This window comes from Sabethes cyaneus, chromosome 1 (assembly GCF_943734655.1).
Source record: "Sabethes cyaneus chromosome 1, idSabCyanKW18_F2, whole genome shotgun sequence".
Taxonomy (NCBI): domain Eukaryota; kingdom Metazoa; phylum Arthropoda; class Insecta; order Diptera; family Culicidae; genus Sabethes; species Sabethes cyaneus.
This window is the reverse complement of record NC_071353.1, coordinates 133,097,743-133,125,275: the sequence shown is the minus strand read 5'-3', so window position 1 is coordinate 133,125,275 and position 27,533 is coordinate 133,097,743. Positions and strand designations below refer to the sequence as shown.

Here is a 27,533-nt window from a genome sequence, read left to right as displayed (position 1 = left end):
GTTTTGCTTAGTCGCGTGATCATTATTACCGGTTCTCGGAATCTTAGAACTGCTTCGAGCGCAGCGCGACTTCTGCTGAGCTGGCTCTCGAGCGGCGATGATCAGTTCACTATTCTCGCTGACTGAGATCGGTCGCGTACGCGTACGAATCGAGTCGCGGATTGAGTTGTGTCCCGTGAAAGCCTCACAAAGCTGAACGGCAGAACGAGCTTCCGGACCGGTTCACGAGTGTGTGCGTGAACTAACACCACACACCGGCACAGGTCGAGTGGAAAGCTTTCGGTGATCGTCATCCCCATTCAGTGCGGCGCAGCGCCGACAACTCGGGGGTGATTAGGCTGATCGTCGTCCGTTTACAGAACGCATGTTAGCTTGAAGTGGATGGTAGCTGTTTTGAAATTGTGCTGCCCCGTTTTGGGAAGTGTCAGTGTCAGTGTTCGTGTTTCGATAATAATTGCGCAGATTTGTGCTGTCGTGAAATATCAAATAGTATAAAGTGTCGTCATGCGATGAATCGGATCGCGTAGAGAAGGCAAAAAAAATGCAAAGTGATGTCATTTTCTGCATGGTAAACAAGCAGTGATCAAAGAAGAAAAAAAAGCTCATTCATGGAAGTACCATCCAAACAAGTGGCTACCAAAGGTAGTCAGACCGTCGGATACTTGAGTGAAAGTGCGAATGGCAACATTATGCAGAGAATTTCTTGGCCGGTTTGGCTGTCATCGGGACTGCTGATAGTGGTGCTTTTCTTTAGTACAATCATGCTAATGGTAACGGTAAGATCATCTCCGCATAATCAGTATGCTGCTCCTCACGAAAAGGTTAGTCCAGTAGGAACGTGATTTCCCACATTAGGATGACCGCAAAATTATTATTAATAACTGAAAACAGAAAAGAGTTATCACTTAGCATGCGGTCTAATACTGGCTAGAAGAATTGCGATTTGCTATTGCTATAGATGTTACTCGTTTGCATGTCTCAGGCCACCCTAGCGAATAGCACACAACTACCAATTCCGCGAGATACAGGTTGAGCAGATTATGTAAACAATGCATTATCATTATTTGTTGTCGTTTTCGTACCTCTGACCGGAGGAGCTTCGCACTTGCTAAATCTGGCAGGAATTATGGCTAGCTTGTATAATTGTTTTAGTTTCATTTTTCCCTCTTGAAGCTACGGCGAACAACTTTTACTTATTTCGTGGACGGAATTTCCGGGATTCGCTGACCTTCACGAGGCTAATGTACACTCATTGTTGCACGCAGTATCATTTACCTTATAATAACTTGTTTTTAAAATAGATTTTACTTTGTCCGTTTTGTTCTGTACCTTCGTGGCTAATTGCACGACCATTTATGGGTAATTGAGTTCGTATTTTGGATGTATGTGATGTGTTTTATTGACTAGTATTAGATGTCTAATGCTAAATGTACTTACAAAATCGGTTTACTAGTGACTACGATATTTACTAATGAGCGATTCAACGCAAAATCGGTGATCCATAGTTCCTACTATCAACTTTGCTGCCAAAATTATGAGTTTATCAAAGTGCAATTTTTCCCCTGTTACACAAGGGAAACCGCAGTTTTTGTTCCCACACTTAACTGACTATTCGAATATTGATATGAATAATACTTCCCAGCCAGGTGTAGAAAGGTCGTAAAACACTTAAAAAAAAAAAGAAAAAAAAACACACATTTTGTATAATTTAACTAACAGCAACGAAGCAAAAAAAAATGCAGCAAGCATACCAATCAAAGTTAAAAACATATTGAATGAAGTGGGATACATAAATAACGATCACGAGATTAATTGCTGGCGGGAGCAAACGACGTTGCGGTGAATCCCGTAACCGAATATGCGGATTATAATTTCAAATTAGACAGCTATCTAACTATAGACTATAAAAAGCGGAGCACTAAATCCAAAAATTTCGGCATAACAAAAATACAGTTTTATCGAATGGACAAGCATTGTCATATCAACAATTTGACCTAGGACTATGTTTTGCGATAAGGTTTAGGATAGGCTGTCGTTCCAAAAAATCGAAAAATGTGAGCGTTGTTCAACTGGAAATGCTCGCTTCGTGATGGATTGGAAAAGACGCCATCATAGTTTTAACGTTTTTCCGAAAAAAGTGACAAAAGTGACTCCTAGTCCCAACAGGTGAAAGATTCTTTGCGACGATTGAATTTAGACCAATATGATATCTGTGCTTAGGTAGCAAGCCAAAACAAATGACAGTCTCCTCGTCTCAACCAGATTTCTTAGCACTGCGATTAAACCTAGACCAATATGATGTTTTTGCTTGGGAAGTACGCCAGAAAGAGTGCCAAAGCCATCTCGTTCCAACAAAATTCATACGAACGCGATTAAACCTAGTCCAATTTAACGTCTGTGTGAGGGAAATGTACCCAGAGATGGTCCGATCACTCTGATTCAATTTTGATTCATTCGATAGTACCGTCTCAGCCGAGTAAAATTCGACAAAGTTATATAATGCATTTTTGTAGAATTAGTTACCTATTATCTACAATTTTGCTGAATAAAATTTTACTATACAGGAAAAATATCGGTGCAAAAATCTGTCCAATGCAAAACAATGAAAATGAAAGAGATAGAGAGTCATTTGCTGACTATTTCCGTCTCTTTCACTCTCATGTAAAAGCTCAAAAATCTGTTTAATGTGTGTAATTTGGCGAAAATCTGTATTCTATGCATACAGATTCTGTACAGGCGATTTCTTTCGAATATCTGTTAAACACAGAATAATCTGTGCATGTGGCAACCCTGCCCACAGATGATCCGATCACTTGGATTCAATTTTGATTCATTCGATAGTACCGTCTCAGCCGAGTAAAATTCGACGAAGTTATATAATGAATTTTTGTAGAATTAGTTAGGGTAGACGCTCCATTAGTAGCGTAGCTAAGCACAATGTAATTTCTTTTTTCTTGTTAATTGAGGTACATATATGCTTCAATTAATGCTTGTGGGATATAAATTTATCAAACACAAGGTATTTGTCACAAGGCAAGACAATGCATTCGTTGTACGAGAAGCTTTATAAAGAAAAAAATGAATTTTCCGATTCAATTTTATTGTACCAATAGTTGCGCTAATGTTCTCTTCAGGCTTGGCATACACTTTTCGCTTTGATTTCGCTCTTTTGATTACTGCTCCTCAGCCAAGCAGAATTTGAAAAAATGGTGTATGGGGCATTTTTAGAGCTAGTAATTATCTATAATATTGCTGAAGAAAGTGAAGTTTTATCTTTAGTACTTACGGCGCTGTAGCGCAGCAATGCCGTTGGTAGCAAAAAGAGCGCTCTTTTTGCTACCAAGAGGGTAGCAGCCTTATAGCGCCATAAATACAAAATGCACAGTAATGCTTGCTTCAGCAATATTGTAGATAATAACAAATTCTACAAACGCCCTATACATCACTTTTCAAATTTTGCTTCGTTGAGATGCAAGAATCAAAAGAGCAAAATCGAAGCGGAAAATGTATGCCAAGCCTGGTTCTCTTAATTGAGTTTGGTGTTCCTTTAATTGTGTTATTCCGTATACATTGCTAGGTTGCTAAGTAAAAAAACATTGTAGCGCAACTATAGAAATGAGCGCCTATAGTTGTGCGCTTCAACTGCGCCTTTAGTTGTGTTAGATTTTAGAAAATCAGCATTTTAGCAAATTATGCTTTAATTTAAAATGGTGTAGTCTAACTATCAATACTCCTAAGAACTTGTTTAATATAATGAACGTAATTGTTTTATAATGATGATGAATAACAATGATTAGTAGCGCAACTATTGGTACTACCACAACTATTGGATCAACTACCCTATTATCTACAATTTTGCTGAATAAAATTCTACTATACCTTTTGTAGTTATGGTACTACAATCCTAGTACCTGATTAGTAACTAAATGAACGTTCGAAATTACCATAAAGTATTACTTCGGGGGAGGCTGTTTTTTCACTCTTCTCTGTGCCACTATCGAGAGGTGTACCGATCCAGAAATGGCGACCGTCTTATCTTTCATCTCCCCCTTCGCCACCCTCGAAGGGTTTATGACTGGTCCTGGGGCCTCGATATCGAGCTTGCCTATCCGCTTCTACTGTGTATGCCTGATTACCCTAGTTAGCAATGCTCCCGACACATGTTGCCCACTATATACTCTATGGTCAGGGATGGCATATCGCTGCACACCGCGGCAAATCTTGGGCAATTGAAAACTATGTGCTCCGGTCTTTCTTCTACTTCTTCGCATGCTGGACAAACAGGCGCCGCTGCGTGTCCGAACCGATGCAGGTATTGTCTGAAGTAACCGTGCGCTGGTGCTACGATCGTAGTGGACGCTAGGGCAGGTCCCCCCCAGTCGAGAGTCGAACCCTGTTGGACTGGCTTTGGCGTACCAGCAGCTTGTCCCGAGAGCCAACCGGGAAGGCCTCTAGAAACATACAATTATGCAATATACATAAATATATCTGCGCTAAGATATGCTTAAAACGAAAGCATAGGGTATCTCTACAGACAGCCTGGCTACACTACTAGCTCTCAAGCTCATGAAATGTGCTTCAAATTAGTGTTCATAAAATTAGTTTGGGAGTGCAGCGCAACTTTAAGGCAAATCTCCCTCTCCCTTCTGGGTGCCTGGGTACTACGAAATCGAGGGTAATGAGCTTTCTGACAGCCTAGTGGGATCCGCTTAACAGTTCATTGGTCCCCAGGCCGTTTCTGGGCACCTCCATATCCGCTGTAAAAAGCAAATTATTGACCTGGGAAAAGCTAGAAATTGCATCCAGTTGGTATCAAACTCAGGGCTGTAGCCTGTAGGTAAACTAAGCAGTGTAACTAGACCCTGAAGTAGTTACAAAACTACTCACCTTAACGCGCGGTGAACTACGCACAATCACGGGACTCCTCACCGGGCATTGTTCCTCTTTTTATCATTTAAAGAGAATTGGCAAGGTCTTAACTGACATTTGCTGCTTTTGCTATTTAGAACTAGAAAGTACAGCGCGTCTGCTCTGCTTCTATGAAGCTCTTTTGGCTTCCAGGTACAACTTCTTCAGAGGCTACCTACTAACTCGTCCGCAAAGCCAACGTTCATTTCCCTTTTGGGTAGCTTTAGCGTCAGCACTCCATCGTACATCTCGTTCCAGAACGTTGGTCCCGTCGCGTCATCTCAACCGATCTCTGCCCTCTCACAGCTCCATAGACCAGCATTTTGTTCCGAAAGTAACTCTTCAGGATCTTGAGCAGGTAGTCAGGGACTTTCATTCTGTGCAGTAATGCTGCGATGGCCAGAAGGCATATTTGACGTCTATTGTTATCACGCCGCAATATCGATCACCTCTTCGCTTTGTTTAGCCGAATTTTCAGGCTTCTTGACCACTATTCGGATAACATCAACCGTTGACTTGCCTTTCCGCTATCCGAATTACATCTGCGACAGGCCAAGTGCGCTCTCCGTGAATTGCGTCCATCATTCGGGAATAATTCTTTCCAGCAGTTTCCCGAGTGTATCCAGCAGACAAATTGATCTGCTCGTGCTGGATCTCCAGGAAACTTTCACAGTTTCGAGAGTAATTCTAGCCTCTGCATATTTCACATATTCGAAAAATGTCCTTTGTTCACGCTCAAGCGCGAATCAACAACAACAACAACAACAATAACAGCCAAAAAACATCGAACCATCGCCATTGATGTGAAATAAAGCGCACCTTTGTTCCTTTTCTGTCATTCCACCTGTTCCGAGTGAGACGGGCAGCAGCAGCAGCAGCAGCAAGTAAGGAAGAATAAGGAGATTCTATGCTTCATGCACGCAGTGCGCATTACATGCAGTATTTTTCACGCTTTATTCTGTGTACATGTAAGGAACACCCTCTAAAGACATGTAATCACAGCCTCTAAGGACGTCCTTGGAAGTAGCTGATGTGTATACAGTCCACCCCACTACTAAGTGTTAGTGCAGCAGGCTTGCGGACCATGGATCCAATCCCCACTGGTTGAGTGCTTACTGTCGACGAACTTGCGAGCCAAAACCGTCCTTTCAAGGACTAGATCGAAGAGTAGAATTGTTATCTGTAAGTGGCTGAATAGAACATTCGTTCTTTTGAAGGCTACTAGCTTGAGCGGCACCGTTACTGTTTGGGCTTGTCAAGACATGAGCGCTCTCAGCGTCATTGTCTGTTTACGGTGTAACTGCTGACCATAACGCTATTTCGTGCTTCGGGAAAAGGCTGTCTACGACGGCTTTCATCCTTTCTGGGCATAGGTGCATTATTATCGCTGGTTCTCTGACCATCGCCATTACAACATGAGACGCGTCGTTCGAGTAGTTGGCATCAGTGTTACGGTACAGCTATTTGTAGCACTCTGCTTTACTCATTACACTCTTCTTGGTTTGCCGCAGTTCTCACCAGGGTTGCCACATGCACAGATTATTCTGTGTTTAGCAGATATTTGAAAGAAATCGCCTATACAGAATCTGTATGCATAGAATACAGATCTTCGCCAAATTACACAGATTAAACAGATTTTTGAGCTTTTACATGAGAGTGAAAGAGACGGAAATAGTCAGCAAAATGACTCTCTATCTCTTTCACTCTCATTGTATGGCATTGGACAGATTTTTGCACAGATATTTTTCCTCGCCGTACAGATTGTCAGATTTTTCTAACAAAAAACACAGAATTATATGTGGCATCCCTGGTTCTCACTCTCTGAACTCGTCTTATTGTTCTAAGACAGTTACTGCGGAGGTTTCTGAGAGACACCCTCTAATTTACTACCAGCGACGGACCGCAGATCGGCCAGTTAGCTTTGAGGTACGATGCTGGTCTAATAAGACATTCATCGTATGTTCGTCCAGCTGGGTGCAACAGCTAAAGTCAGTAGGATCGTTACACTGCGAAGTCTGTCGATAAAGAAGGGTCCAATGCTTAAGACGCTTATAACCCAAGACTTTGCATTTTGACAAACTGCAGAAGGTGACGTGGATGATAGATTCACTACCGTCTTTATGAAAAGTACCGATCGTACCTTCGTTCAACAGCCCTTCTTCCAGCTTTGCAAGAGCTTCGTGCAGGCTTTACACTCTAGCAATAGTCCGTCTACTTGACCACTCCACTGCCCAAGCATCAATGTTTCCAGTGGTGATTACTGGTCTTCTTTTGATGAGGTTATCTGTAACTGCGTCCAACATTTGATGGAACTGCTTTATTGCCTACCTAGGAGGCTCATAACCACTACATTTGTAAATCCCGTCAATTTTGGCGATAACAAAACCTTCATACTCGTGGGAAATCCCCTCCTGAATAGGAAATCTTCCAATATCATGCATGGCAGCCTTTACTGCTCTATCCGTAATCAAGCTACCATCTGAAGACCATCTTATAATGTATCACCGTCAGTCTTCGGAGCAAACAGCTGAATTGTCCCGGGCCCTCCTTGAGCTCCTTGCTGGCCTTGTTAGATTTGTACACTGTTGATACTCTCCGCGGCCGCCAAGTTAGAAACTGGTGACCACGTAAGCTTATGAGGACCGTGTTCAGAGCCAGATAGGCGAAAGTCAGAAATGATCTATCTGAGCCTACTATCCACTAACTTTGGTGACCAGTTGCGAACGTACGCGAAGGCCTACCAAGATTTTAGCGGAAGGGAGGCAGTCGGCCCATTGGCCCACTTGCATTTCTGGAATGTATCGACTGTTCGTATGTATCGAGTAATCCGGTATGATGAGCGCTAGATGTTATGCACCCCTGGCCTTCCAGATTCGCGTGGTCTTAGTACCACCATCGGGCGTTGTATGGCTACCAAGATATAGAAAGGCATGCCCTTCGCAGCTAGAATTTTTATATGTATATTAAAGTTAAAAGTGAGTTTTACGTACATATATGCATGCTAATAAATCGGTTTTGATGCGCAAAATTGGCATATCCGTGGTATTTTGGAGGCGATATACGTGATGAGCAATTAACATACGCATTTTATCGATATAAGTAATTATATACGACAATATCTGATTAAGCACGACCCGCTTCCTTACTGTTATACGATTCTGTGCTGAATATCGTATGTATGTCAGCTATTATCATTAAATACGACTGAAAATCAACTTGGGCGGACGAACTAAGCTTAATTAGTTACGATTCCGAATTTGTTAAGAGTGATTTACGATAATTTTCGGTTATTGATGTAAGATTTGGTGCTAGCTGGGCTGCTTAACCTGTTGTCCCGCTACTGTGAAGTTGGTAGAATCATCAGTGTTCACTACCATAGAGTTAGTTTTTGCTACATCTCCTGGATCCAATTAAGGATTTCCTTCCAGAGTACTTTCAGAGTAATACAGAGAAACGTGATGCTATGCCAGTTTGCGATTATTGAAGGTACATTATGATGAGGAGCAGCCTCCAATCTGGTTGCAAAGGATACGTTGCCAAATCGCCTTCAATATCCGAAAAAGTTCCTAACCAACATTCCGTTCGTGAAAAATCAATTTAAATTTTATTTACCACATTATGCAATGAAGTTTTAGTAATCTTACCACTATGATAAGCAAGTTGTGCTGACGGTAGAGAACTTTTTGCGTTGCGCGTCCGCGTGCAGGAATAAACTTAATGGTTGTTTCATGCCATTTGGTTGAGATGAATCCAATGGCAATACTACACACAAACAGTCATTTCAGAATGAGTTTGAAGTAGGGTTTATTTCTAATTTCCGTCGTAGTAAGGAAAGCCACTCTAATTTTCATCATTTCTTCACATTTACCTTCCGATCCGTGATCTTTGAATTCACTAAAAAGCGATTAGTAAAGCATTTTATTGAAATTACGCAACTGACTTTATTTCTTAAATTCGTCGTACCGTTTTAAAATCCGTCCATCAAAATTTTTCATCGTCCGAACTAAAAATCACAGTAATGCAACATACCCTATTTAATTTTTTTCTGCTACAGAATAGCATATATTCCATCTGTTCCAGGAGACCTGTAGGAAAAGAATCTGTTCACAGTCCGCTCACTTGCTTTAGATGTAACAAGTCTACGAGCCGAAGCCCATGACAGTGACGCCAGATTTTACTGCAGAAAAATCCGTAGTTTTACCATCTGTGCTTTAATCACAGAGGAAAGGGTTATAAATTATCAAACCGAATCAAATTTGAAATCAAACTTTTGATTTAAATGGAAGTTTGACCGACATTTGTTCTTCATATAAAGTGTTTCTCAGTTTTGCTAAAAAGTGACATTTTTTATCGCATAGGTATTCTTGATTGCATTTGAAACAAATTAATATTTTTTCGAATCGAATCAGTTTTTGATACATTTCAAATTTCCTCTATATTTTTGAAGAATGCATAATCTTGACCTTTGTTATTCGCCTTTAGCCTTCATTTTTCCGAATTCTTTCATTTTTCGTCGTTTGGTTATTTTGTATTTTGTCTTTAATTTTTCGTTTTTTTGTTTTGATAAGTGTACTCCGTCAACTTTTCCGCCGTTACTGTCATTTTCTTGTCGTTTTTTTGTTTGTTTTAATGTAATTATAGTCACTTTAATAGCTTAGCTCATTCGTAGTTTCTGTGGGGCTGGAATTTGAACCCGAGTCCTCGACGTGAGAGATGTGAATGCTAACCACTACACCGTGTTGACCTCTCGTTTCTTTGTTGTCTTTTAACGTTTGTTGGTCGTTTTTCGTTATTTTTAACATCTGGTATTCTATCATCGCCTTTTTGTCTCTTTTCAGTGATTGGTTTATCATTTTTTTTGCTTTTTATGACGTTTTTGGTTTGATGGCATCATCATTAGTAACTTTTTTGGCCTGTCACTGTTTTGTTGACTTTTAATTGTTTCTCTAATACACTCTAGTTCTTTTTTTACACGGTTTGGTTTTTGATTATTAAAAACGGGGCAGCTTAGGGACCATTCATTTATTTCTTAATACATTTGGGACCGGTCCGACAATCCTCACGTAGTTTGTAAAAGGTCCCTAATTTACACTGTTGTTGTGTAATCGAAAAATACAAACCGTGTAAAAAAGACTTTAGTGTGAAGGTACACCTCCCCCCAAGGCCAAAGGCCAAAGTCTTTTCGTCGTTTTGTATGGCTTTTTTGGCAATTTTGTCGCTGTTTGTAACGTTTTTGGCGTCTTTCAACTTTTCGCCTACTTGTCTTCACTTCTTCGTCATATCTTTTCGCATGCATTTCACTGCCTGTTCGTCGATTATTTGCTGTCGTTTCATCGTTCTTTCATCGTCTTTTCGCTACCTTGCATTGTCTGTTCGTCATATTATCGTTGCTTTTTCGGAACCATTTACCCGCCTTTTTGTAATCTCCTTATTGCCTTTTCTCCGTATTCGTCATCTCATTTTCATTTCTCTGTTATATTTTTTATCGTCTTTTCATGTTTTTTGCCATCTTTTCATCGTATTTTCGTTTTATGACATTTTGCCGTCTTTTCTTCGAATTAAATGGTCGTTTTTTATCATCTCTCGTCCTGTTTGCTGCCAAGACAACAAAATTGTTATATTTTTCTTGTCTTTTCGTTGTTCTTTCGGCGTCTTTTTGATGACGTATATTCGCCATCTTTTTGTAGTATTTTTTGTATGTTTTATCGACTGTTTGAAAGTTTTTAAATCTTTTTCGTATTTTCGTATTTTTGCCATCTTTTCATCACAGTTCCATTGACTTTTCATCGCTTTCTGAAAGTCCAAGAGTTTTTATTTGTCGCGTAAAAAGAGTATATTGAACATTGATGCGTATTGAACAAGCATTCCATCTACAGAAATTTAATTACGGAGCTGCCAAAATGTGGGAAAAAATAAAAATGAAAATATTTAATAACCATTTTGCCGCACTACAACCAGAAAAATATCAGTATTACCATAAATATCTGCCGTCAAAGCGAAAAATGCTAGTTCTTATTACCAGCAATAAAGCAAATCTTCCATTTTTAATACATTTCTCATTAAAAAAAGGATTCTATTCGCTTCTTTCTCTTAGAAAGAATAAAGTTATGCTTTTCGGGATATTATTCATGTCATGTAACGCACACGTACTTTTTGTCACTAAATTGAAACTTTCAATCTTTTCCGCAAAGTTTAAGAAAATCCGTAGATTTGAGTACTTGATCCGTATAGGTCCGTAGAAAATTCCTAAATCCGTAGAACTACGGATAAATCCGTAGATCTGGCATCACTGGCCCATGCGTCGATTTCTGGATCGTTTCGAACCTCAATAAAGATAACAAAAACATCAAACATTTACTAAAGTTTCTTTATTGAGCCATTCTCCATCTTGTTCTACCGAAACTTTTAACCTATAACCTTCTATTTGTCAAATTTAAGTTAATTTAAACCATCTGATGGAAATAAATGGTAGGACACGTGCTCCAGCAGAGCGGTCGTATCCTGTATGAGTAACAAAATAGTTTTAGATTGTTTGGCGAGCCGGATCCGAATGTACATTAAAGTAAGCTTCTGATGTGTCTAATTTCGAACAGTTCAACACAAACATATGTTGTGTCCCTTATATCCTACAGCTAACCTGCATCAACAACCGAGCTGCTCGGAACGGCATATAAATAGTTAAGGCAGCATGTATTTTTGGAATAGAGATTCTTCTGAAAGTAGAAGAGATATTTTGACCGAACGATCCTACATCAACATTCTTCGTTAATTTCCGGCAAAATGCCTTGATTAAGACTATTCGGGGAAGTCAGTTTTCGTTCCAACAAGGTAACGAATGGGAATGGGAAACACCCAGCAAACAGAGACAAATTGTTCTTTGTGAATTCCATCGAGAAGTCGGTGGACTATTCATGACGCTTATGTTTATGAAACCGAAAAAAGCAAACAACCACCTAATCGGAAGCAATCTTTTATAAAGAACGAATGCCAGTGTGAATTGAAGTATTTGCTGGATTTTTGAACTTTTAAAGAACCTGTTTGACAAGAATATCATGCGTTTCCCGTTTCTTTGGAGTTGATGGAGTGATTTATATCTCATTCTACCAGACAATTTCAATGCATCAGAAAACCACGCATCTTGTTAAATTAATAATATCTGTTATGGGTTTGATGGTGATGGATTAATACGCATCTTACCAAAATCGATTCCACGCATTTTTTCTTGAAGTTACCTATCTATAAAATTAAATCATTCGCAGGGTTTCCGTGCACACCAGAACCTGCTGACGCTTATTCATAGATATTTAATTGCTTTCCAAAAATGCTTTTTAAAGTTTACCCCCAACAGGTTCGTTTCAACATAACTCTAAGCAAACCGCCTTAAGATGGCACCAAATCAACATTTTGTCGGTGTCACTTCCTTCACCTTAAGATTGAACAAAATGTAAACAAGGCAAGACATGATTCACTAACTTGTTCAGAAGCAGCAGAAAACTGCCGTAAAGAGTAGACAATCAGAAAAAAGAAATAGACTCGAAACAGGTCTTCGCATAGGTTATTTTCCAGCAGTTTGTCTGAGTGGATCCACTGCGCTGGCTTTTGTGGGCCTGATTCAGTAGTCACAAACGGGTAAAAGTATGCTAATAAAGGCATGAAATGGACCTGCCATACGCGACGGTGCCTAATGCGCTAATTCCGGCTTGATTTATGTATCGATTCAACCTTCAAAAACCAGTTCCAATCATTCTGTGTTATTATGCGTTGGATTAATACTATGTTATAAATAATTGGCAGTCTTCACTGAGGTTGTTTCGTTCTGTTATTTTAAAATAATGCTATGGCATGGACCTGTGCTTAGAACGCTTTTAGGATTTTAATCCTTTTCGGCTTTTAAGCATCACGAAAACTGAACGGATTTATTCAACCAACCAACCAACCAACCAACCGGTAGCGGTTAGTTCCACCAAATCCAAACACCCCACCGGCTGCTATCAAAACACTGAAAAAACAACGTTCTCCGACCGTCGAAACTGCGTGCGTATTGAGAGGCAGCTGGTTTGAAATGTGTCAAATGCAGTCTTGTTTACGGAGGTTTACGAAAAGCATTAACCGTTTCACCCGACCATACCCTCTGCCTACCAGCCTACCCAATGTACATTATTATACATTGTACACATACCAACAGGTGTGAATTATAAATAATCATTATTGAAAACCTGTCTCGCCTCGTCATGCGTGGCTCCTGCAGCCAGCAGCCAGCAGCCAACGGCAAGACAAGCGACGACCCGTCAATTGCTTGCCCGCGGAGCGGGATATGCTTCGTGAATCAATGAATAATTTAGCTGGGTGTTGTTCACCGCGTTGGCCAGTGGTGTGCAACTTCAGTTCAACATCCCTCTCAACACTTTTGGGTTCTATTGCATACTTATAATGGCTTTAATGACCAATATTGGTCATCAAAATCACAATAGGAGTGCAATAAAACCAACACTGATATTTAGGACTCAATATGTCATAATAGATTTTTCATTCCAATTTCGAATTCAATATTATTACTTTAATTTTTATTTAAAGCAACTATTCACGGGCCGTAGTTAGGGCACCACTGTCATGGCGGCTATTAATGCGGCGCTAGAGGAATGAATCGGTTTGCGGTTGGATCGTGCGGATAAATTTCGTTCGCTGACCTAAGTAGTGCGGGAATTATTGCCGTCGGTGGGATTCCTCAGTCTAGCGAAAATATCCAGTTGAATTGTCGGTTACCAGATTATTGCTTAAACATGTGTGCGCTTGCAATGCTCGGTCAGTAGAACTCGATTTGTGGGTTGAAGTTTGAAAATTCAAGAGCTTAAATAATGTTAACCCTCTAACGGGTAAGACCGTCTGTAGACGGCCTTCGCTTTTGGAGCTCCAGAGCCGCATACGAAATTTTGTTTTTAATTGGCAATATCGAAAATATGTTCTGTACAGATTTCTTGACATTTTGATACTAATATTATAACATTCTGACCATGCATTCAAAAGTTATCTTCTTTCGAAAACAAAAGTTCCGAAAAATTTCGAAAATAATTAATGCGCGAATTTTCCCTTTTTTACTTTTGTAGAAAAAGGACATCTAGAACAAAATGATTGGCCTAAAAAGTCTTTCTATGTGTAAATTTCATGCATTATTTTAATTTTGTAATATATCTGAATTGAAAAAATATCTGGGCAGAGCGATAGACATGAAAAAGGAAAAAGAGAAATTGGACTTTTTCTTACCTGGCGCTCCTCCAGATAATTATTTTTGCATGAAAATCAGAACTTAAGGTTTTTTCGTGTGTACTTTCATGATAAAATAGTCATTAGCTTGATCGCATCGTTTTTACGGTGTTGCCCGTTAGAGGGTTAACGAAACTACTCTGAACGTATACGTTAAATTAATGTGGATATAAGACATAAGAAACATGTTTTTCGGCCTAAAATAATACCAACTTTTATCGGTCAAATCTTTGCTCTTGGGTCTGTCTTCACGTTGCAAAACAACATGTTTTTTCAATGTGCTACAAGTCTATTAGTACATATTTCCATAAATTCCAATTTTCAAATGAAGCATTTTACAAACATGCACCCATAAGGCAACAGGAAGACGAGCTTATTGCCGTTCGCTGTTAGAGCAACACTAGAGTGTTGCTTGAACCGGGCTATCAACAACCGCCACGCCGCGCGGAGGCTCGACGGAAGCGAAGTATTTGTGTACTTTCTGCTCTACAAAGTGTTAGAAGAAAACCAGACCGAACATCGAACGAACGAACGGCCGCCCGACCGACCGGCTGACTGGTTGCTTGCATTATTGGCACTGGCACTGGCACACTGCTGTTGCGCTCGCTGGTGCACCAGTGCTGTGAGAACTGTAATCTCCGGAACCCGTTTCATCACATGCCCTGTCTGCATGTGATTAAAATGTTTTACACTCGCACAGCAAAACGTGGGCCTCTGTCAGCTGAACTATACCTACCTACCTACCTACCTGCCGTTCAAATACCGACCCACATGAGCCGCCCCGCCAGCCAGCCTCACGGATCCTCTGAGTAACCAACAACGTGCGAGTAAACGCGCGAGGAGCACCTTTCAACAACGTGCTTTGTGTTGGGTACCGGAAAAATAAATAGCTTTAAAGATAACGTCTGTGGGGAAATTTAGCTACGTGAGAGATGAGTTAATATCGGGGGGATTCCTGGTATAAAGACAATCTATAACAAAAGCGAATATGAATGCGCATAATTAATCTGCTATCAAAGTGTAAATACACTTTGCAACGAATTATGCTCTAACAGCTTAAACTCAACAAAAATCGATATGGTGTTGCTATTCTTAGATTCACTACTAAATATAGGAAGTCAACCCGTTCGTTGGGATGACGCCTCTGCTGAAGCGTTCGTCATTTATTCGCGCGCTGATCCGGAATAAAATTTACATATTTTTATTAACTGTGCCCAAAAATTTCACTTTACATTATGGTCAGGTGTGAGAGTTACAAGATCGTCTGGAAAATGCATGTGAGACTTCATGATGATGGTGCCACTTGCTTCTCTGTACACTCAATTTCGGTACAACTTTTTCCAGTGTCATGCTGAATAATTAATTCGTGATTAGAATTGAGTGTGGCAGTTGCGCCTTTTTTTTAACGAGCAGGGAAATCTGAAGCACCTTAGAAGATACGGTACTATCAGACACCTAAAAAGACAAGGATCCAGGCCCACTAAAACCCTACTCGAATCTCCTGCCTCAATCCCCCCTGGAACCACCTTATTGGTATTACTTCAGGGAGGGGCTATTGAGCTTAACGCACCCTCTCAGATAACTACTGGACTATGGTAGTTAGGCTATTTATTCTCCGTTGATCGGCTCTCCAGCGGTTTTGTAGCTCAAGTACTATCTGGGTAGCAGCCGCATTGGCCGCTCTCCAGACGTCCGAGCTAAAACACATCCTTTGGACTAAGTTGTCCAGAGTAGTGTCCTGTCCGCTCACAGCCTGCATGTTGCTTCTCGCGCCCACGAAACGAGGGCATATAAAAAACATGTTCTGCAGTTTCTTCTACATCCACGCATTCGGGACACGCGGGGGACTCCGCATGCCCGAACTTGTACAGATACTGTCTAAAACAACCATGCCCTGACAGAAGCTGTGTCACGTGGAAGTTGACTTCGTCGTGGCGCCTGTCGACCCAGCCGGATACCTTCAGGATAAGTTCATGCCCGCTGCCATGTGGTCATCGAGGCCGATCTTGTGGTACTCCGTATGCCCCTAGTTCCACGTTCGTTGAAGCACTCTACGTTTTCTCTGATGATGGTGCCAATCATCATTCCCGCTAAGACGCAGATTCTATCATATGAAACTGTGCGATACGCACTCGCCACTCTCAAGCACATGAGACGATAGGTACTTTCCAGCTTACCTAGGTAGCTTTTGGTTCCTAACGCCGATGACCACACCGGTCCGCTATACCTAAGTATGGACTGGACCACGTTGGCTAATAGGCTTCGCTTGCTGCCATATACCACAGAGCTATTAGACATTATAACTGTGGAAGCCTTCTTGCAGGCATAGTCGACGTGGCTCCCGAACTTGAGCTTGTCGTCGACCATGACTCGCAGGAGTTTTAGGGACCGCGTTGACGAAATAGTGCAGTCCCCGATGCCGATATTTGCTTGCTGCACTGACTTGCGGTTGCTCACCACGATAACCTCCGTTTCATGATGCGCTAGCTCCAGTTTCCCAGCTAGCTTCGAGGTACGATGCTGGTCTAACAAGCCAGTTGTCGTATGTTCGAATCTCAGCTAGGCGGTGCTTGCTAGTTAGAGTCAGTAGGATTGTTGCACTGGCCCCGTAATTTTCCTGTACTCTAACAGCCGGCTCGAAGTCTGTCGATAAAGAAGGGTAATGTCTAAAGACGGTATAAACCCATGGCTTTGCTTTTTTAGCTCCAGTTTCCTGGAGCGCATCCAACCTTCAACAATGCTTATAGAGTGGGCAGCCATCAAGTCAACCTCTCTGATAGATTCACCGTAGACTTCCAAGGTGAGGTCGTCCGCAAAGCCGACAATCACCACCCCTACCGGGAACTTTAGCTTCAACACCTCGTCAGACATGACGTTCCACAACACCGGGCCCAGTATGGAACCTTGCGGAACCCCTGCGCTTCTGATCATCCTCCGTGTTGTAGCATAGCACACGATTCGGGAAATAATTTTCCAGAATCCTGTACAGCGACACCGGCACTTGGACGTTCCGAAGCGAATTGGTTATGCAGTACCAACTAGCGCTATTGAATGCATTTCTCACGTCGAGCGTGACAACTGTGCAATAGCGGATACCACTCCTCTTGCGCTGTATTGCCACCTCGGCTGGCTTAGTGACAGACAAGATAGCATCCACCGTAGATTTGCCTTTTCGGAAGCCGAATTGGTTCCTTGACAGACCGTTTGTACCCTCAGTGTACTGTACGATGACGAGGGGACACCCGGAGGTTTTCCCGGCTTCGGCAATAGGACCAGGTTCTGTCGCTTCCATCTGTCCGGGAAGTGGCCATCTTCCAGGCATCTACTCATTACTGCACCAAACAATTCGGGAGCCTCTAGAATAGCCGCTTTAATGGCCAAGTTCCTCGTTCGTAACCGTCGCTTCCTCCCCGACCTCTAGGCCGCTGTCGCCCACGTTACTTTAGATGTTCGGCTGAGAGGCCGACCATCTAAGGCTATGGTCTGAGATACTGGAACGTCGGCCGTGAGACGACTCAGCGGCCTGAGGCCAGGGCCTTGGCTAGCATCTCTGGCGATCGCTCTGCGGGCGCTATCACGCCCTTGGTCTTTACCATTACGACCCTGTAGGCATCACCCCACGGGTTCGCATTGGCACTAACGCATAACCTTTCAAAGCAGGCTCGTTTACTAGCTTTTATCTCACTCTTAAGCGCTGCGCGTGCAGCAATAAGTGCTACTCGACATTTAACGCTACCTTCGTCCGAACGAGCTCTTTGCATAATTCTCCTCGCACGAAAGCACGCTCCGCGGAGTTCCACAGTTTCAGCTGTCCACCAGTAAGCCTGTGACCTCCCATACCTAGGTCGGCTTTTCCTAGGCATGGTAGCGTCACACGCTCGCGAGAGTACCTCAATCAAATGATCAGCGTTCGGATCGGGCATACCGCGATCACCGCACTCTCTTCGGATCGCTTCCACAAATATTTCGGGATCGAAGTATGATGTCTTCCATCCACGGGTGGTTGGAGTGTCGGCTCTACTCGCCGCCTGATGGTCACTGTGAATGTAGCCATTGTCTACCCTCCAGTCTGCTATCAGACCAGGACTGCCGATAGACGCGTTGGTGATAGACTCCGCACCGTTCCTACTGAAGGTACTTGTGGTGCCGACGTTGGCCAGATCTACGTTAAGTTTTGCCAGAGTCTCAAGCAGAATCCGATCCCTATGGCTCGTGCGACGACTTCCCCACTCTACCACCCAAGCGCTAAAGTCGCGCACCACAACCACCGGCCTTAAACTAGTCAGCACAACTGATACTCGGTCTACCATCCGCGTAAACTGCTTGGTAGACCAACTCGGCTGAGCATAACAGCTGCAGTAGAACACACCACCCACTTTGGCAACCGCAAATCCCTCGTCTGCAGTTGACACAACCTTCTGAACCGGGAACCTGCTTGTCGTCCAAATAGCCGCCGTCCCGGACCTATTCGAAACCCAGTTGCTTTTTCCGGCAGGGACGCGATATGGGTCCGAGATTGCCGGTCATTGCCATGACCATTGCTGACTTAGAAACTGCTTGGTGTAACAGCTGCTGAGCCGTGCTGCAGTGGTTCAGGTTGAGTTAAGTCACTTGCACTTTCAACGCGGCTTAGTCGCCGGTACATCGGCCGAGCACCTTGGACTTCCCGTTACGTGCTTTGCATCCCGTTTACCGTTTACGGTACAGATCAGGCACTTGGGAGGCTCCGTGCAGTCCCTCGCTTTATGGCCAGCACTGTCGCATGTCCAGCAAATTGGCTCCTATCTGGCCCCTTGCAGTTCCAGGCTTTATGTCCGTGCTCGAAGCACCGGAAGCAAGCTTCCGACTGCTTGAGCACGCTCAGGAAGCATACCGAACACCCCACTTTTAGCCTAGCAGGTTTCAGGGCTTCGTTTCCTTCCGCCAGCGCAAGTCGTATGGTGGCTACCTGGGTCCCGACCGGGCCCATGCGTAGGCGAACCGCGTCGGTTGCCACCACCACTCTACTTTGCTCTTTGAGAGCTTGTACGACCTCGCGCACTTCGGTGATCTCATCCAGGTTCCTAAGCTGGAGTCAATTTTGGCGTGAGAGCACGTACCTGCACTCCGTCCCCGAGCACTCCTTCCGCTATGAACTGCGGAACTTTTCTTGGTGGCGTCCTTCTTTAACTCGAGGATCATATCGCCCGTGCGTGAGCGGCGGATGCACCGCACGTCCGCGCCCAGATCCCTGAGTAGAGCATCTCCTCTCATGGTCTTCAGAACCTCTGAGTATTTCGACCCATCAGTTTTCAGTATTTTCAGGATTCTTCACTCGCTTCCTTGTCGGTTTAGGTGGAGCTGTTTTTTAAGTGGAGCCTCCTCTGCCTTTCCTCTTGGCCTTGACCTCGGTCCACGGGCTACCCGTCTTGGAGCTTCCCGCTGGTTCATCGGTTAGCTCTGCCAACCCGCTAGCCTGAGGGATTTTACCGATCAGGCGTTTTTTCGGTCCACCAGGGGTGCTATCCCCCGGGGACTGTCTCAGACGCTTGGCGGGCTTACCGCTGCTGGTAGCGCTTTCCGTGGCCTCCCGGGCCGCGTTGCGACACTCCGTCAACGGGCAAGCGTCCGTCTGTACTGCCTTCGACGCCTTCACGGTCACCTTTTGGGCGCTGCTGTGACGCTGCTACCACTTTAGGTACTGCATCTCTATTCTTCTCCATCGCCCTAGTTAGCGCTGGGCCGTTCATCGCTGTGTCCGGCGTGGTAGGCATACCGCTGCCCTTGCCACCCACACTCGCGTCCCTAGTTTCATCCTTCTCCACCCTTGGTGGAGAACGCTAGATGCCTCCTCTCGCGAATGGGTTTTCCACCGTATCTGCACTTGTTGTATTTTTGATTTTGTTTTCCATAAGAATCCCACGAGTTAAGGGGAAAGAAAAGTCCGCCACATCAGAGTCCCTCATGATTCGGTAAGGGCGGATTACTGTGGAGGGTGCCCTGGTACTCCACAGGCTCCGTTTGCGGCTGAGTATTTGTAATACTCTCTCCCCCCCCCACCATTCATCCCTCGGCACGGGTCGCATGACACCTTGGATTAGGGGTTTTATCCATTCACGTTTAACATTATAACCATGGATAACAGCTATAAAAACCATCCTTCTTTTGGGGCTTTGGACCCTCTGCTCTAGTTCCTAGTATTTACAGATTCATTCGAACCTGTTCCTACCGAGACCCGTCATTTGCAGGCGAAGAATTTACACTCAGCATTCGCATGAGCGCCTCCTTCCCTGTCCGCATGCGATCCTAGCTTCGACCGGTTGTCTGATTTTCACTAAGGAACGTATCCCGGATGGTACCACGAGGAGGGAGGGAGAGGAGTTGCTGAATAAGAGGCTGTGGACCTCCGTGGTAACTATTTTATAGCTGCATGTATAAAATAAACCGAGAGGTTCTGGAGCGCATTATTCAATCATTTACCATTTACCATTAGGCAGTTGCACCTGTAACTCTTCTATCGTGTTGACATAGCTAGTTTTTGAGTGACAATTAGTTGCTTCTGGTACTAGTTTATAAGAACGATTCAATGATGCACTAGCGCCAGCAGCAAGCTGGGTGTCATTACAAAACTAGTTATTTTCAATTAGTCAGTATGTAGGCAATACCGACACGTTATCCGTTATCACGTTATGCATCTGTCTCTCTTTTGATCTGTTTTTGAAAGACATTAATCCCTGTGCAGGCTTTTTCGGCCTGCCGGATATTTAAGCAACACAGACACCACTATAGAAAATGGGCCCAATTTATCCACAGCAACTTCATCATTTCTCGCAACTATAACTCAAATTCAGTAGCGTTTCATTGATACCAAAATGCACGCCGATATTCAGTAAATATTATTCTATCAACTGGTTTAAAAGTCTTGACAAAAGCTTTTGGAGCGTCTTAGTAGAACACGAAACCTGGAAATTTCCAGATAAAAATCTTGTCTCGAATAAATATAGTTTAAACGTAATTCCTGAATATTGTTCAGGCTACCGCTTAATGGGCTGAATATACCCTCCCGTACCCTCTCGGTTAGTAGGAGAAACCCAGCGCGATCGAGTTCGCATAAGCAATAGTGTGATAGTCGACGGTGACGAGTTTCAGGTGGTGGTCGAATTTGTATACCTCGGGTCGTTGATGATGTCGAATAATAACTGCAGCAGAGAAATACGCAGACGTATTCTTACCAGAACCCGTGCTTACTACGCACTCCACAAGATCCCAAGGTGTGGCAAACTTCACCTCCGTACCAAATGTATCATATACAACCTCTACGGGCACAACACGTGGACAATACTCGACGGGGACTTGAAAGCACTGGCCGTTTTTGAATGTCATGTGCTTAGGACTATCTTTGGCGGTGTGTCTGCGAACGGTGTATGGAAGAGGGATGAACCACGAGCTGACGCAACTCTTCGGCAAACCCAGTATCCAGAAATTTGCTAAAGCTGGAGTCTCGTCAGTTTTGCATTTTAATTTGCGCTCGTTTGGGAAAAACGATATGTGGCACATGGGTTGAGCGGGTGGGGGTTTCTGCTTGTTTCTCGCCTTCAGCAAACAATACCATTGTTTCACAGCAAAACGGGGTAGACAAAAGGAGGCAATAAAGTTCAGTGCATTCGAAGCCATCTCCGTCGACCAATAATCTTTGGTTTTTTTTAATTCTTCGAAGCAGACCTAATAGTAGGAGTCCTTCTGATAATCACAAACAGTATTGTTTATCTAAAAAGTTTTTCATCAAGATTTTTCAGAAGAAGAATATAAAGACAATTAAATTAAATTTTTTGTTCGTTTATAAAAGCTTCTCAGATTCAAAGCTCTTTTCTTCTCGATTCTTTAAAACATCAATTTTGCTTTTGCTTAAATAATTGCTGAACCTTCAGCAAATCAAATCAACTAGTAAATATCATTTGTTGCATAATTCAGTCGAAATTGTTATTTAGAGAACATTCTTTGCTACGGTATATGCAACCATTGATTGTATTGTATCGTGCCTGGTCAAAATATATTAAATTTTACGGTGGTTGATAAGTTCGTTCGTAGCTAATCTCAAAAATTGGACTATCTTTCAAGCTACCGGAAACAGTCGAGCAAATTTCTACCACGAACACGACAAATCAATTCTTCCTTTTATCCCAGAAACAAGTCTGAGAGCGGCTTTAATACCACCGAGAAAAACGAAACAAAACATTTTATAAACAGGGAAAAGTTTTACATGGTATCTCAATTACACATTCCTTTCCAAAAAAAGCCACCGCTCTTGACTGGGTTATATGTTGAGGTTTGATGAACGGTGGAGAAAGCATAGCGCATTGTACAGTGGAGTATCGGTTTTACCACGGACTGCATTTCGTGACACCCAACTTTGCCCTGTTCCGTCCGTGTCTAATACGCTTTCGAACGGTATTAATCAATTTAAGCCCGCTGATTTTCATTGTACCTAAGACTTGGTGAAGGAGTTCAAGCATGATAGCGGAAGGAAGGGAAGAACTTCATTAATTAGCCTTTATAATTCTCTCGCGGGAACGACGTCGTGTGCGTCGTCGGCGAGATTCCTCCAATTGGTGTCGGTTTTAGTCAGACATAATAAGAGCTTTGTCTCTTATTGGCTTGCGCGCCGTAATTGGCGTCGTCGTCGTTTGTGATTTGCTATCAATGCTAATGAAGAGGCGTAATTTTCTATAAGCAATTACGGAGACAGATTTGAAAAATGTGGAAAGTTTCGGTGGAGGAAACCCAGCGCGACTTGATGACTTGATGGAGGCGCGTGGCTGTTTAAACGAATAAAAGTTGTTTTTCTCATTTTTTTTTCCTTGTATGAAACTCAGAACGCAGAATTCACTTCGTTATTGTTTGCGATAGATTCTGCTGATTTATGATTCGAAGGCGACAACCACAGTGGCAAAATAAGTACGCTATTATAGGCGTTAAAATTACCGCAAATAAAACCTGTTCAACGATGTTTCATTTTTTTTATTCAAATTTATTACCGTGATTTTATGTACTTTTCTCATCGAATCGCTCTCGATGGCTAACGAAAAAATGGAATATGTCCTGTTAATTTAACCACCACTTTTAACAATACCAATAAATATCAATGTAACATAATAATACCGGACCATCCCCGGCCATGAGGTGCTGGTTTTTCACATGCCGTCCCACCAAACCTGCCGGCGTGCCGGAGTGAAACATAAGAATCGCAGCAGGAAGTATTGGTTTTCCGCCAGGACAAAACTTGCAGCAATTTATTTATCGTTCTCACGTTTCTATCGTGCGTCGTCTCGTTCCGCGTAGCCTGATAGCTCGGTAGGTAGGTAGGACATACCAGATTTCCAGTGCAGGCTCTTCCTTAATTTCTCTAAACCGAAACGGAAAGCTCACTTTGTGGTGGTACCTGAAACGACGCTCCATATCAAGCGGTGCTCTGGTGCAGGAAAAACTCCGCTCGTAAATCAACGGCCATGCGAAGGGACAAAAGTTTCCTTTATTATTGCATCGTTGCTCGGGTTGAGTGTTGTTTCATTCGTCACACGCTTTTCACTGATGTTGGAACTGAATAACACATGGAGAACGTTGCAGTTTTCGCTTGAAATTGAAACAACCTTCACTTCTAGGGAGAATTGAATGCATCGAGACGATAATGACTTGATTTTTTTTTGGTTCTGTAAATTTCACCATGTCGCAGATAAAAACAAGTGGTATCTGCAGAACGCAGTTTAAATACTATCACAAAAGTTTAATAGATTAGATTTGTCCCGAAATAAATCCAACGACATTCGGGGAAGTCACAATCGGTTGAGACTTTTTTACGAATACGCAGAACTGCTGTGGTACTATTCGTTTTGCGCCTCCTTAAACGTGCTTCCGCTGTGCGGAAGCTCTCATTTCAGAAACAATGTGACTCTGTTGCAATGTGCCTGCTGCACATCAGACCGATCAGGATTATTAAAACTGTTCTAATTTCATTTTGTGCACGTGAATTAAGATCCGTCAAGCTAAATGTTTTCTTTAAATTTTGATGTCTAAAAGCAGTGGACACAAACCAGTCATGTTTAAAATTCGGACCGACCTAACATCCATATGTGACCGGCAAATTTATGGATCAGCTTCGTTTGCATCGTCGTCGACAATCCGCTAGCTCCGTTGTCCTAGCTGCTTGCTGCAAGGAAGCCAGGCCAGGCTGCACACGCAAAAGGACCGTAAATCTCCTATTCGCGGAGCAATTCGTTCTTTTTCCAACGTAGCACCACCACTCTCGGTGGCTTGTTTTAATGAGCATTAATCTGTGTGTCAGACTTCGCCATCGGATACACGCACGCTCGCTTGCTCACTATTGCATACTGTTGCACAATATCGTTTGCAGCCGGGCGGTGTGCCTGGTGCAAGCTGTCGTGTGCAAAGAAACTGCCACTGTGGACGACAATATTCCTAAAATATCACTTAACGCGGTCGACCCGCTGAGTTGCTACTCGGCATCCTCGGGATAGTGTAAACCACTGGAAGACCTTCTCGTAACGGTTTATTTTAATTAACTTAACAAGTGGCTTACCTTTTCGAGCCAGTGGCTTCGTTGGCTGAGGTAAGGATCATAAAAATATTCATATTACTACTCCGATTATGCAATCATTTCTTCGTGGAATCAACTCAAGTTTTCTTCACTAAACTAAATTTTCCTTTGTGGTTTCGCTAGTAATAATAACAGATTTATGCGTGCTGCTCTGTTTTACCTTTGTTATTAACGGAAAAGTTTTTGCAAACAATCGGATTAAACCAAGTGTTATACGGCTTAGTCTCGATTGGACTGGACACACAACCATAGGACAATATAGCCGCCTCATCGAATACAAACCTGAATATCAAAACTCAATTCATTAGGCTAGTGTTACGTAGTCATTCGGATCGACAATTTATTTTGATACCTTCTTTATCTTTGAAATTGGAACTTTTTTGGACTGGTGCTTGCTGTCTTGGTGCTAGCCAAAAATAAATAAACTCTCTCAAACTATTGACTGTACGATTGTATGACATAACTGCTTGCTAAACGAAACTGGAATAAATAGGCTGGAAAATACAGTCCATATTTCGGCCTATCCCTATGGGTAGAGTTTGACACGCGGGGTTAGCTCATGTGTAATGGCTTTTTTTTCTTGGTAGTTTAAAAAAGGCCTAGCAGAGTCAAGCAAAACCAGATGAGAAAGGCGGACTTTAGATATATTCTGCAGATCGAAAACATTCATATCCATATTGGACGCACAAAATGCGGATATATTTAAAACATATTTTACCATCCCAAGTAACAATTTGGGTTTTATTACACTCTTATAATGGCATTTAGGACCAAAATTGGTCTTGAAGACCACCATCTGAGTACAATAAAACTCATATTGTTGCTTGGATATGTTAACAACAGCACAAGTAGAATAAGAAAATACTACTTAACTAATAGCACTCGCTGAAAAGTGCTAAAGGATATCCGGAATCAAATCGATTTGGAAACCTTGGTTTTGCCACGGAACAATTACTATCAGTAAATATTAGTAATTTTACCTGTTGACAGAAAAATTTACCGTGTATAAGTTTTACTAATCGTTGTTTAACGTGCAGCACAGTCCTATGCTGTGTCTTGACAGTTCACTTTAATGATTTTATTTTCTTGCAATGACAGTTTTAGTTACTGCGTAGAAAACGGTTTCACTTCACTTACGTTCACTTGAAAAAAAACCGTTGATAAGTGCGGAAGTAAAAATTATAAAAATATAGGCCATTGCTTTTATTTGATTGAAACCCGAATTCCTGAGCGATCATTACCCATAACGGCATTGAAACATAAAATAGGAATTTGTAATTTTATAACTGCGTTATTCATTGCAAGTTTACTTTGTATTTACCATCCAAAAGATCGTGTCCCTGAATCAGATCTTTATTGATTTCAAAGCATATGCACTATGCGGTATAGTCGATCGAGACCCTCTATGGCAAATAATGCACGAAACCGGTTTTCCGGATAAACCGACGCAACTGATCAGAGCTACAATGGAACGAGTGCACTATGGTCGAAAAAGCAAAAATTCCAGACAAAAATCAATATCTCGAAAACCATTGGCTCTACATATTTCATGTATTCAGAAGATTTTGTTTAGAAAGAAAGACCTATCTTTTGGTATAATTAGTCATTACAGTGGTTCACTTTTACTCGTTATAAATATTTTAACTTTTTTGTCTTGCGATATAGAGCAATACTTTGCACTACAAAGTTGTAAATAATTTATTTTGCAGAAATTTTGTTGAAGAAACCAAATTTGTATCTTATCTGTGTATCGCTATACAACTAATTTTCTAGATTAAGTCAGGGTGGATCTTGAAAAAGCAGTATTTTTGCTCTAACTTTTTTATTTGAAACCCAATTTGGAAACTGTTTTCCGATGACTTGTAGAGCGTAAAATGATGCATTTTTTTTAAATTTCTCGATAGTTGCTATCTATTGTCTGAAAGAAGATATAGAGGTTTTCGATTCAAAGTATTATAGTTTTCCACGGCGTCTCACACTTCCGTTGGCACATATTTTCGAAAACGAAATGAATGGTCTAAAAGTACGTACCTGAATCTACAATATTCATGTAATGATATTTTTCCACACTTCTCCTGTTCTGTAGAAAAATGCATTTGAAAAGTGAGTATTTTTCCATATTCAGCCCGCTGTGGTCCAAAGGTTCACCAACAGGCCGTATGAATAAAAAAGTTAGAGCAAATGCTCCTATACGATTTAAACGGAAAAAGCAAAGTAAACTGTTTTATTCATACGGCCTAATATCTACGATCAGCAGGGCCTGGGGAAATGTTGGATTCGAATTCTGTTATAATTGACTCTCATTATAGATTGTTTTGCTCCATGGACTCGTAAGTGTTGCTTCAAGGGCCATCCCTTACCTGTTTTTTTCGCTCTAGAGACACTATAAACGCGTTTGTTTCATTACTTTATTCTACCGTCCCCTCCATCTATTGTAAAAAAACTGCCGTTATAAAAAACTATCGTTAAAAAGAGTATTTTTACATTTCTAGATCGAAGTGTTGCGCGTGCATAATTTTTTTTAAGGTTGAATCAGTCGTCATCGATTCTGCCAATATCAAAAACAGTATTTTTTTGAAATAAAAATTCTGTTCATATGTTCTGTTCTGTTCAATATATTCGGTGTGTTCAGATTGCCAAAAAGAATGCAGTTTTTACATTTTTGTAAACAGAATCCCGCTTTTCGGCCTGCTTCTGCTTTTGAAATTGGGCTTTCCGACGAAAAGTAAATGATTTCTACTTTCCTGTTAAGCGTGTACCCGAGCAGGAGCGA

At 42.2% G+C, this 27,533-nt stretch overlaps 1 protein-coding gene across 4 annotated transcripts in view; it reads left to right on the top strand.

Annotated features, from left to right (window-relative positions):
• The first annotated feature begins 129 nt into the window (after window positions 1-129).
• Window positions 130-27,533, top strand: part of LOC128737146 (protein spaetzle-like) — a 48,486-nt gene continuing 21,082 nt past the window's right edge. For 3 of the 4 annotated variants that reach the window (XM_053831739.1, XM_053831724.1, XM_053831715.1), the window contains exon 1: window positions 130-821. In XM_053831739.1, the coding sequence (XP_053687714.1) occupies window positions 609-821 (213 nt within the window). In that variant the 5' untranslated portion in view covers window positions 130-608. The remainder of the gene's footprint in view (window positions 822-27,533) is intronic. The other variant, XM_053831733.1, reaches the window with a different exon arrangement.